The sequence below is a fragment of the Chaetodon trifascialis genome, chromosome 24 (assembly GCF_039877785.1).
Source record: "Chaetodon trifascialis isolate fChaTrf1 chromosome 24, fChaTrf1.hap1, whole genome shotgun sequence".
In the NCBI taxonomy this organism is placed as follows: domain Eukaryota; kingdom Metazoa; phylum Chordata; class Actinopteri; order Chaetodontiformes; family Chaetodontidae; genus Chaetodon; species Chaetodon trifascialis.
The window spans coordinates 6,476,744-6,488,700 of NC_092079.1; the positions used below are offsets into that span (position 1 = coordinate 6,476,744).

An 11,957-nucleotide genomic window follows, 5' to 3' on the forward strand; every position below is an offset into this window, starting at 1 on the left:
AGTGTGGCTGGTACTCACATTGATGACGGCGGGTACGTTTCAGTGAACAGGTGCGTGGCTGTCTTGCAAAAACAGGACAAAAAGGTCATGAGTGAATCTGCCAATGACTCATATTTTTACAAATACCAAAGACAACTTATAAGAAATTCAAAGGTGCTGTCAAACAACATGCCAAAGTTCTATTATTGTGTGTATTTGGTTATTTTTCTGTAAGCAGATTGTTGTTTGACTTGTTTGCTTCATTTCCTTCTTTATGCCATTAATTTAATTACTGGCTTTGTTATCCAACAAGGCAAGCAGGTAGCCCCCAGGAAAAATTTACTTTCCCAGGATTGCATTGGCGACGTATGACCTGCCCTACTCTATCTCTGATTGGTTTACCCTGATATTCTTACGCAACCGACCAACAAAGGCAACAACAAGTGGTAGCCAATCAGAGGCAGGGTAAGGTGGGTCATGCTTTCGCTATCCATACTAAATGGTGTGCATCAGAGGGGATTTGTCAGTGGGTACACACCGTGTACCCTGCACGACACCACTGACTGTCAATTACAGCAAGTGCAGTGAAGTACTGTAGGAGAGAACATGCAACCCCACACCTCCAGTGTCCTGAGCCCCTTCTCGCAATCTGACAAAAATCTGAACAATTAAAGAGTAAAATAGTTTATTGTATCTGTAAAAATCAACAGAAGGCACACATATAGTATCTGAGGGTCGACTCACACCAGTGTCAGTATCTTTCACCAGTCGCCAGCATGCACTATCTCCCCCATTCAGACCACCATGTGGTCTTACAGCAAAATATACAGTACCGTGACAACCAGTTTCTTTCTGCACGACTCAGAGGGTACAAGTCAATCCACCTTGTGGAGGCTGAAACTGATGCAGTACGTTAGCAGGCTAAAGACTGCAGCTCATAGTACAACATAAAGCAAATGCAGCCTTTTGAAAAAATATATTCATATATAATTATACACCTCTTCTACACATTGAAGCGAATCAACTATACAAAATGCAGAAAACTATCTCAGTACAACAACCGGTGAGACGTTTGTAAGAAAGTCCATGCTTATTATTATTAGCGTTTTAGTGGCAGTGTTACAGAATCAAAAATAGGAGTAATACCTTTGTCATAAAACAGTTTAGGAAAAATAATGCCAAAAATATTAGCTTTGAAAACAAGTACACAAAAAAAAAACACATTTCAATATACACGTTTATAGGAGGACAACGACGTCTGGAAAATACAAGTGTGTCCCTTTCGAGCAGTATAAGTCAAAAAATGATGATAAGCACATTTTTAAAGGAGTGCCATGGCTTCGAGATAGTTTTTGGTTGAAATACAGATCCCAGAGTTCACGTGCATGGGGACCACGGCGACGGCCATGCTACTGAATTACAACTGAGCATTTGAGCCACTGTGACAAAACACAAAAAGAAAAAAAAAGTCAGTTATTTTGAGAAAAATATTTAAATATTGACCAAAGAAAAAAGTGATGATTTTTAAAAAATCCCCAATCTTTTCTGTGACACACATAATGCGGGTAGACAAGGGGAAAATCTCAAACACCACTCAGAAATTGTGGTTACTCCTATTTAAAAAGTCTGTCTGTTTAAAAAGGCGGAGTCTAGTACGGGTAGCCGTCGGGGAAAGCCAGCCCCTGGATGCACTGCTCCCCTCCTTCAGACAGGTACAGACCCTCCTCCTCCTCGCTGGGAGGCAAGACGGCGTCCGGGTCGGCCTTCAGGGTCAGCCTCTGGTTGTCGGGGAAAGCCATGGAGAAGAGCGCCTCGGGGTTGCATACAAACTTGTAGACATACCTTTCCCCGGCCACCTGTGGGATGAGCCAGTGAGAGAAATGAATGACGCTCTGTGGGAGATTAATCATTTGAGCATTTTAATGGAAATTTCAGCAAATTTCAAATGTGTATTTCACTGTCTGTCACATGAAGCGCTGAAGATTGCAGATAGTTCTTTACCAGCAGGCCATCATTACACCATGCACCGTAATAGCAGCTCCAAATATAAAAAGAAAACCCTTGGAAAGAAAGATAAAATCCAAATTTCATACTAAATTTGTCTGCCTTTACCTTCTGCATGATGCCCTTCTCGTAGTAGTATCTCAGTGAGCGGCTCAGCTTGTCGTAGTTCATGGCCGGGCGATTCTTTTGGATGCCCCAGAGCCGAGCCACCTGAACACCAGACAGGGGGGGGGGGAAATCCAGCCGGGTTCATATCAAGGTTGGTCTTTTTTTATTTGATGTCACACAGCAGCCAGATGCTGACGTCCAACACTGACCAGCTGCATCAGGATGAAATCCCACACTTTTAAAATGGAGCCACGTGGGGTTCGGCGATGACTCACCTCTTCGGGATCGATCAGTTTAAACTCCATGTTTCGGCCCGTCCACACAATCAAGTGTCCATTGGCCGGGTTGTCCAGCAGTGTGAGCAGGAACTGCCAGAGCTGCAGGGAGCCGCGGCGCTGGTACGGCAAGCCCTCCTGCTTCACTTTCCCTGCTGCAGAGTCAAACGGGACACAATGAGGACGTCTCTCACTGAAAACAGGTCTGTGCTTCCTTTACAGCTCAAAGTCACGCTGACCACATGCAGTCTCACCTTCCAGCCTTTCTGGCACAACACAAGTGTCGTCGTAGTACAAATGTGGCTCTCTGTCATGGCCGAACCCTGTGAAGTGAAAAATAAAATGTTATCAGACAGGCTAATGTGTGTTTGACTGACAAACATGATTGGAAAAAAAGAGCGCACACACAAACTCACCGACACTGTTGTTCTGATACAAGACTGAAGACTTTCCGAATGACGGCGGCTGGTAGGTCTGGACCTCTGGAACACACAAGGAAAGTCATCATAAGCAAAGTTTTGCTGCTGATGTGACTGATTTACTGGGATCTCCATTGGGTGGCAGTGTGACAGTGTGAAGAACCACAAAAAGTCAATCTTGGTCTAAGGCGTAGTCCTGTTTGTCCAAGTACTGTGGGGCACATGCATGCACGCCTGCACGGGTAAGCTGTGGCCTGTTCAAAGGTTATTTAACCTCCAACGGTGGCAAGTTAGCATCCATTACAACTATAACTGACCACACAGTCAAATGTCATGACTTATGAGAGACTTTTTTCATGATGATTTTCTTCTGCACATTCTCACAACCTGCATCTTTTATGAGCTTAGTATATTTAAACAACCTCCTTTAACTTAGAATAAACAGTAGTGCAGCGCCGTCTGAGGCGCTCACAGTATAATCTCTCCCCTCCTCCTCTCGAGCTGTGCGCAGGTCGGTGTGTGGATGTGTGTCGTGTGGAGGACAGGACGCTGCAGGAGTGGGAGTTCAGTTGCAGTGAGGTATGAGCGAAACAGAGAACCTACAGAGCATCTAAAAACTTAATACAACAAACACCGGAAAGCTGAGTGGTCACTGATTCGCTTGTTGCTGATAAACCCCCACCACCACCATGACTGCCAATAGAAAACAATAATCCAGATTGCATAATCTTTACTGAATATCAGACACACTGATGATCAGTTTGGGATCCTAAAAAGTTAAATATCATTCAATAATTACCCAAAATGTATCAATTGTGAATAGATGACAGATCAAGATGACACGCGCGCGCGCACACACACACACACACACACACACACACACACACACACACACACACACACACACACACACACACACACACACACACACACACACACACACACACACACACACACACACACACACACACACACACACACACACACACACACACACACACACACACCTGAATCAAAGCCAAAGTCTCTTGGCTCTTGTTTGATATTGACGTGGTTGAAGGCGGTTTGCGGCTGGGCCAGGCCTGGACCAGGTGGCCGTGGATCTGGGTACCGAGGATCCATCAGCTCCTGCTTGAAACCCCCGGGGCCGCGGGGAACCATCGGCTCCGAAAGGTGGCGCTGGTACAGCGGCCGCCCACCCCGGCTCGAGGGCTGGTACGGTGCGTTCACTCTTTTCTCCAGAGGGAGGAAAGGCAAGCAGGGCTCTGACAGCTGCCGCTGAAACCTGAAGCGTGGACGGACACAAGAGGAGGTTTGAGGGTTTGAACTGACTCCAGCTGAAATCACTGAAAGTATCAATGAGAACTCACCTTTGCTCTGTGCTGATAGGTCCACCGGGGCAGCCAATGGGGGGGTGCGGCAGAACAAACTGCTGGCTTTGGTTGGTCTGTGGGAGGCTGTGGTGGTGGGAGGGGCTCGGGGCAGGAATGTGGCTAGGGGGGCAGTTATTGGTCAGATGGGGGGCGGGAGGGTGTAACTGCCTCTGTTTAGGTGCAGGTCCAGGTGGATGGGTGGAGCCACACTGCACTGGTGTGGGAGTCAGAGCTTTGACCCCAGGTGGCTTGTTGTCGCAGGCACTGAGGAGAGAAGAGGAGACAGGAAGGAGCTGCTCAGTCCCTGACCATGAAGTGAAAGAGTGTCATCATGTCACGCTCCAATTTTCTACCTGTAACTGTAAAGGCACATGTCAGCGTGAGGCGTTCTGCAGGGAGACGGGTCTTCAGACGGGCTGGGCTCTCGCTTCACTTTGCTGACAGGCAGTCCATGAAGCATCACTGCAAACACACACACACACACACACACACACACACACACACACACACACACACACACACACACACACACACACACACACACACACACACACACACACACACACACACACACACACACACGTTTGAGCAGAAGAAAGACAGCCACCTATCTGATCTCAGCAATCCTGGAATCTGCAGGTTGTCATGGGCACACAGCGCTGACGCCAATGTGCCAATAGCGCAATCGTCACATTTATTGGGAGCACCAGGACTCATTCTGTTGAGCCAGTGATCAAGTAGCAATAAATAAACGCATAAATAAATAAATACACGTGATTGGAAAGCAGCACTAAAAGTGCCATCATTATTTTGAAGGGACAGATAGAGCCACTGGAAGTTGTTTTATAGTCATTATTTATAGCCGTCATTTCCTCTGCTGTATGACTGCTATCATTGAACTGACAGACCCACTGCGAGCATGTGTGAGGCTCATATACTGCGTTGCCAGTCACATTGAACACTGTAAACATAATTGTCTTCACAGCACTGGCCCTAGATACGAACATTGACTGTGCTCATTCACAATTTATCTGTTGCCCACATGAAGGCTGGGTGGAACCGCAGACCGGAGGGAAAAAATGCACAAAGCTAATAACGTCACCGTCGCGCCGCGAAGGCGCCATTTGAAGGCTCGACGTGTTTTTCCACTCACCTCATTTCCATTTTATCCTACTTTACACTTCTAAGGAGAATATGATCTTTCCTTTGTACGCTCTTCCTCCACGACATTTCTCTGACAGCTATGTTACTTCACAGAGTAAGATTTTACATGCAAAACACGTGATCCGCGAATCAGATATGATTCGTTATCGTTCATGGTTGGTGCTCGTCTTTTCGTGGGATTTACTGAGTCAGAGCGTTCAAATGAATGCCATCAGAACATTGAGGCATGAATAAAGAATGTGTGTCATTCCACGACATGTCTGCGCCCTGTCGTACAACCCTTTATGAATATTAGAGGAGAAGCAGCTACTCACAGTTATTGGACTGGAAATCTGGAACAAACTGTTCGTCATCGGGGACCTGAGCTGTCAGACGGGAAAAGACATGATATTACGATGACTCATCAAGCCTTCACCCTTGAATCTCTTATCAGTGCATTCTCAGAGTTACATATTGGAATTTAGTGCTTCATTTCCCTTTAACACTGCCTGTGGAAGGGGCGTGACCACACATCTTAAAATCTGAGGAGTGCACAGAGTTCAGTGGTGGTATCGCATGATGTTTGCAGGCCTCACCTTCTGCGATCCAGATTTCCTGGAGCTGGCTCAGATCTTGAAAGAGCTCTGCAAGACAGTTATGAAGCTATATTAAAAAAGGCCCCTCTGATTTACGCTTTCTTCAAACTCGCAGTTAACTGAGCGCACACGCTGAGCAGAGCTGCGCGCTCTGATCACATAAAGACAATAATGGATGCTTCATTTAAAAATTTTAACTGTTATTATGCGTCCAGTATTTAAAGGCCAAATGTCACCCAACACCTCAAATCACGAGCTGCCTCGAGGATGCCGTGACGAGCCTACCTTCTGTGTCCTGAGCCAGCTCTGTGTCCATGAACTTCCTCTTCCGGTCGCTGAGACATCTCTCAGCTTCCGCTACGGGACATTTCTGGAAGTGCAACAACAACACTGCTGAGCGAACGCACACTGTAAACCTAAACGCAGTCACTTCGAGATCCGCCTCGTATGCAGGATGCTAAATGCATGTTTCAAACTCACCTTCTCGGGGACCACAAAAGGGACCTGCTGATCATAAAAGCCATCCATGTTGCAGGAGGCTTCACCCTGGAATAAAGAGCACAGCAGTCAGGGGAAAAATATATACTACTCCATACTCCATGCATATCACTATCATCTCCTTCCTGTATCTTGGTGTGTTTGTGTTTGTTCTACCCTCCATGACCCCACAGCTGGGTTTACAGTGGCTATAAAAACCTCTTCAATGGCAGCGTTATGCAACCTCCTGTAAGTTAATCTCACATGAATAGGAGCTGCAGGAGGAAGAATCCTTCAAAGGCTTTTCAGTGGGGGATGCTACTCTTGGAGATAATCAGAAAACAGCTGTACAGTCTCATAAAATGTGACATCTAATTCCTTTCCTTCTGTCTGTGGTGACCTTACAACGAATTTCATCAGCAGGACATCAGAAGTCATTCATGCATTTTCAGGTAATCTTCGTTTTAATGTCACAAAAGCTTAACGCATAAACATAAAAACCACCACAGCGAGCAATAAAACATGACATAATGCACTGCTGAAGCATGCGTGGCTGTGACACGTCAATGTAAATGAGGATAAGTGAAGGGATAGTCGTAATACAATAAATAAGTATATTAATAATTAAAAGATTGAACATCATTTCAAACCTTATTCCAAAGCTCTGAATAGTGATACGGACTTTTCTGTGTGTGTTTTGTTTACCTTTAGTAACTCACTTAGCATAGTTACCATTGAGGAAGTAACATGAGTAACATGGGTAAAAATGTGGTAAATTTAAAATTATTCAATTATGATCCAGCAAGATTTGAATTTAACGACTGTAATTATTCCTGCTAACTTAAGTTAACCAACCTAAAATTAGTGCAGTGTGTGGGTTTATTACAATATGAGCAAACAGGTACAGGTCTCATAAGAAAAAACAGGAAGTCATAATTACGAGAAAATGACTCTTATAGAAGTCAAGACTTCCGTAGGTAAACAACACTTCTCGCCACAGCAGCTTTTGTTTCAAGAAGAGCGTGTAAATAACAAGCGACAGCTCATTTTTACGTTTGGTAAATTTTCTGTAACACAAACCCAACATTAAACCATGTGGTTGACTCAGCTTAGTGCTGTTGTCAACCTGGTCGGCTGTGTTGACAATAAAAGACTACAGCAGTAAAAATGAGGGATTTGTGAATGGCGTTTGGCGTGACGCACGTGAGGGAACAGTACGCATCGTGGGACCTCCTTGTTTTTCTCAATGAAGTGCAACCTGATCCTCGGAGAGGGGGGGCGGGGGTGCGGGGGGGTGGGTTGAGAAGTTAGCCACGGAGCACGGAGAAAGATTCACGATGCTAACAGGCGGACAGACCGCTGTGCAAAGCTGACAGATGTTTGAAAATGGACGCAATGTTGCCCGTGATATTCAGAAAATGGCGTTCGTCTCCAAACAGATATCTGCACAACTCACTGCCTCACTGCCGCCAACACACCGCGACGCTGCGGCTGGTGTTTAACAAAGAGCCCACGCATATGCGGCCATTTTTGTTAAAATTATCGAATAATAATACAGGACTCACTTGACAAGTGAAGTTTCTTGGCGGTGTGAAGAATTAACTCGACGAGACTTCCTCCCCTACATCCCCTGCAGCTCCTCGAATAAAAACTCGGCTGTGGATTTTTCTCAATGAGGAGCTCAAATCACTGGGGCTAACCGAGCCTTTTGCTGCTCTTCTATTGGCCAGAATACAAAGTCAGTCAAAGGACCAGCCAATCGTCTTTAAGACTGCTCTGACGTTCGTCCCTGTGTTTTTTATGAATGGCTGGGTTTCATTCATGGAGCCACAGATCTCTTAAAGGGCCAAAGCTGCCAACTCATTCAATAAGAAGGTAAATAAACGAATTAACAAACACATCCACATTAACTTCTCAGCTCTAAACGTAAACAAACAAATAAAACAATAGTAAAAAAAAATAGCAATAAACTAGTTCAGCTCATCTAAAGTTATATGTCACAATTACTGAATTCTAACTCCAATAAGACAGTTTATATTTATTATTATGGCATTCATTATGGAACTGATTTGTTGCTTTTAGACCATCACTCATCGGTCATAGACATGGATTTGCAAATATGCTTTGCCATAATCATAACAATGACCACGATGACATCAGTGACACTTGCAGAGGACACTTGCAGTATTATATTTATTTTCATCTACATATGGGGCCCAGATGTAGATCCATGCTATTAGAATTAAATACCTACTATTATAAGAACATTACTATTATGAATAGGATTATTTACTATCATTACTAAAACTCATAACACCAATCATCATCTATTTTGATAATCAATTCATAATTTAAGTAATTTATGGAGAAAAAAAGAACAAAAACAACAACAAACAAACAAAAATTCTCTGTCTTCAGCTTGTGTGAAGTGATGATCTCCCTTTTTCCACTCTGTGTCACGATAACTCAACAGTATTTTGTTGTTTTCACTGTTGGGTGAACAGAGCACGGCATTTGAGGATGTCACTCTGTCACTTTTCGCAGTCTTTAAATTATATTCAAATACGATAAAACCAGAGGAAAAGTTGGCTAAGGAAGCTGTGTTATCCCTCCAAGTTTCACCATTCACTGAGTAACGAACAAAAAGGTTTGGAGGGTCGACATACACACCTTTTGACGAGAGGTTGTCGAGTGACAATCAGGTGCCATAGCTACATCCACAAACTGTTACCCTGTGAGATTTCCTTGATACATGCAAATCAATTTAGACAATCATTTATTAAATACATTCAAAGGGCACATTCCTATCTTTGATTGAGAGGAACAAGTTCAAACCTCTTCTCTGAGGGATTTAGAAATGCATTATGGGAGACGTTAATTGATAACTTAAGGTTTGCTTCTACTTATAAACACAAGTTAAAGTACACAACCCAGGATAGGTGATAGGATAGTATTGACTGACAGAGTACACAACATCCCAATGTAGCAATGTGGCTGTTTTTCTGGTTATTCCTTGAATGTCCTTCTTGGGATAATAATTTTGATCTGATATGAAATTAAATCCATCCAGTAATTTCAGCTCAGTTTCAATTTTCATCTCAGCATATATTTTTGTGAGAGGCAGACATCACGTAATAACATTTCTTCTGGAATATATGAGAACACTGGTTATAATCCACAATGTTTCCAGAAAATTATACACGACATTGAACAGGACGCTTTTGTTGACATGTAGAAATACTACACTACCTCTCGATATGCACACACGCAGTTTTGTAGCTGTTCCATCTTTGATAGATTTAATGAAGGACCATGAGAAACATGACCGCTTCAAAGTCCATTCATCTCAGTGGGTGGCGGAGCAGTTTCTCCCCTTTTAATTCGACTTTGATCCCTTTCCACTTCATTACCAGTCGCTGCAGAGGGATCACAGTGTCACCTGATCATGTGTGAAATTGGGGTATTTAGTGCTTTTATAGGCCCGCAGTGAGGTTTTCATACAGTACCTCTTTGATAATTGATGGCTCTTGAAGGAATGAGATGCACAGCATGCAAACACTGCAGTTATCAACACTTTATTCCTTGCTGAACACTGCAGTTGTACAATACCGTCCCTGCAGAGAAATAATGAAGAAAACAGTGACAGTCCTATAACATCCTCAACCTACAGTGACCTTCACTGACAATACATTCAATGATCCTTTCAGTCACGCTTCTGTGCTTTTTTTAACCTTGACACCCAAAATTATGTGAACTTTTACTCATTTTTGGCCTTCACAAAGAAACTTGTGAGTGCAAAAACTGATTTGCTCATTACAAGACAACCGGCAGAGTAAACCACCCTCTGCCTCCCTGAAACCATCATTTCAAACATGGTTTCAAATGTTACTTTATTTGCAGTGATTGACGGAAACCTCATTGGCTTTTCAAAGTAAAAGTGCAGTTTTATGACTTCAGACCCAATGACCTGTCCAGGTGGGTGTTTTTTTTTGTTTTGTTTTTTTTGTTTTGCATGGTGCAGTGACTGTTTATGTTCTACTTAGAAACTGCTTGATCAGCGTTGGGGGATGCCGGAACAGATCTGTACGTGATTAAAGTTCCAGTTCAAACATCAGCTGAGTTCAGCAGCTCTGTTACTGATTTGCAGCCTCTCCTGTTTGCTCGGCCGTCACATGGGAACAACCGTGTTCATATCACATCAGTGATTTTTATTCTTCCGTTTTGGCAGATCAACAAGCGTTGATATAATGTAACACATCCTGTGTCAGGAAATCAGACTTAGGTACAGAGGAAATCTGTTTCTTATCAAATGCACCAGCAGGTTGTGTTTATGAGTCTTTCCTTTGGTCCTTATTGGAGATCTATTAGCTTATTAGCTGTATCTTTTTATGCTTTCACTTCACTTGCTTATTCTTTTTTGATTATAATACTAAATACCATGTTTTTTTTATTATTGCATTTTCTAAAGGTTGCACACAGCAATAAGGCAAAGTTACAGCAGAAGTTACAGCTCTCCAGTACATGGTGTCAACAAATTATTAGGGAGCATTCATGCATACTATCTGATGAATTGAAGTTACAAATTGGAGGGTAATATATCATAATCTGAAAAAAACAGAAAGACAGATTTTGACTGAAAGTCTTGATATGAATACTCATTACTAAGTCGTGTTTATATGAATCTTGATGAAGTCGATTTGATAACATACTGATAAATTTTGTTTGTTGCTTCAGCACCTTTTCATCAATCTCTGTGTTTTCCTTCTGAGCTTCCGTACAGAGTCAAAAACATGCTCTTCTGTTCTGCCCTGTGTAATAGAGCTCTAACACCACTAGGTGACTCTTATGCCTATATTCTGCATCCTTTGGATCATACCACTTCCCTTATTACTATGAGTAGTTTGTACAGATCATATGTCTATGAAGGTAGTTCTAACTAATAGCTTTTTAAAAAGGTTGATAGGTAATTTAGTAATACTTTTGAGATCAGCTATCAGCCATTGATTAGATCAATCTTTAGCTGATGAGTCATTCATATTCAAGTCACTAAATAAAGTCATCAACTCCACTGTCAGATGGATGTTGGATGTGGAAGATCCTCCACCATATCTGTGATACAGTAGATGATTATCTGTCCAAAAGTGGCTGCAGCTGTCCAACACACTGCACTTTTGTTGTTGTTGTGTCTGTGAACCAGCTGGGTCGTGGATTTTGTTGGACTGCTCTGTTGTTTTTTTCTGCAGCCTCTGGCACAGGCTGCCACCTCAGAACAATAGCATGCTGGCATACCGTGTTCCTTGTTGGTGAATTCTCTTGAATCATCAGTGCAGCCTTTCTGTTACTGATGATCCAACATCCAACTCACAATCGGGCACCTTTTGTCTACAACCACGATCAGGCTAAAATGTCTCTTTGACCATCAGAGGTTACTGTACCATAATGATTTAGTTTATGTTGTCCCAAAAAATGACATCACTCCAATTCTGCTGCAGTTGGTGTGCTTTTATTTGCAGGTGAGTAAAGTTAAGGGTAGTGAGTGGTGGAAGGTGAGAAACAGGAAGTGATATAAGTTTAAGATGCAGT

At 43.0% G+C, this 11,957-nt stretch overlaps 1 protein-coding gene across 2 annotated transcripts; it reads right to left on the reverse strand.

The window, feature by feature from the left end:
* Window positions 1-648: 648 nt before the first annotated feature.
* LOC139352115 (ETS translocation variant 5-like) lies at window positions 649-8,052 on the reverse strand. Of its 2 annotated transcripts, none has more exons than XM_070994204.1 (13): window positions 7,940-8,052; window positions 6,378-6,443; window positions 6,183-6,267; window positions 5,898-5,945; window positions 5,637-5,687; window positions 4,512-4,620; window positions 4,156-4,422; window positions 3,793-4,070; window positions 2,783-2,848; window positions 2,621-2,689; window positions 2,367-2,521; window positions 2,092-2,193; window positions 649-1,835 (listed from the first exon to the last, which is right to left on the reverse strand). In XM_070994204.1, the coding sequence occupies exons 2-13, from the start codon at window positions 6,423-6,425 to the stop codon at window positions 1,629-1,631; spliced, it is 1,485 nt and encodes a 494-aa protein (XP_070850305.1). In that variant the 5' UTR covers window positions 6,426-6,443; window positions 7,940-8,052; the 3' UTR covers window positions 649-1,628. The 2 variants fall into 2 exon arrangements, with proteins under 2 accessions (XP_070850305.1, XP_070850306.1); XM_070994205.1 differs by having other exon boundaries at window positions 650-1,835; window positions 2,367-2,518.
* Window positions 8,053-11,957: the final 3,905 nt, after the last annotated feature.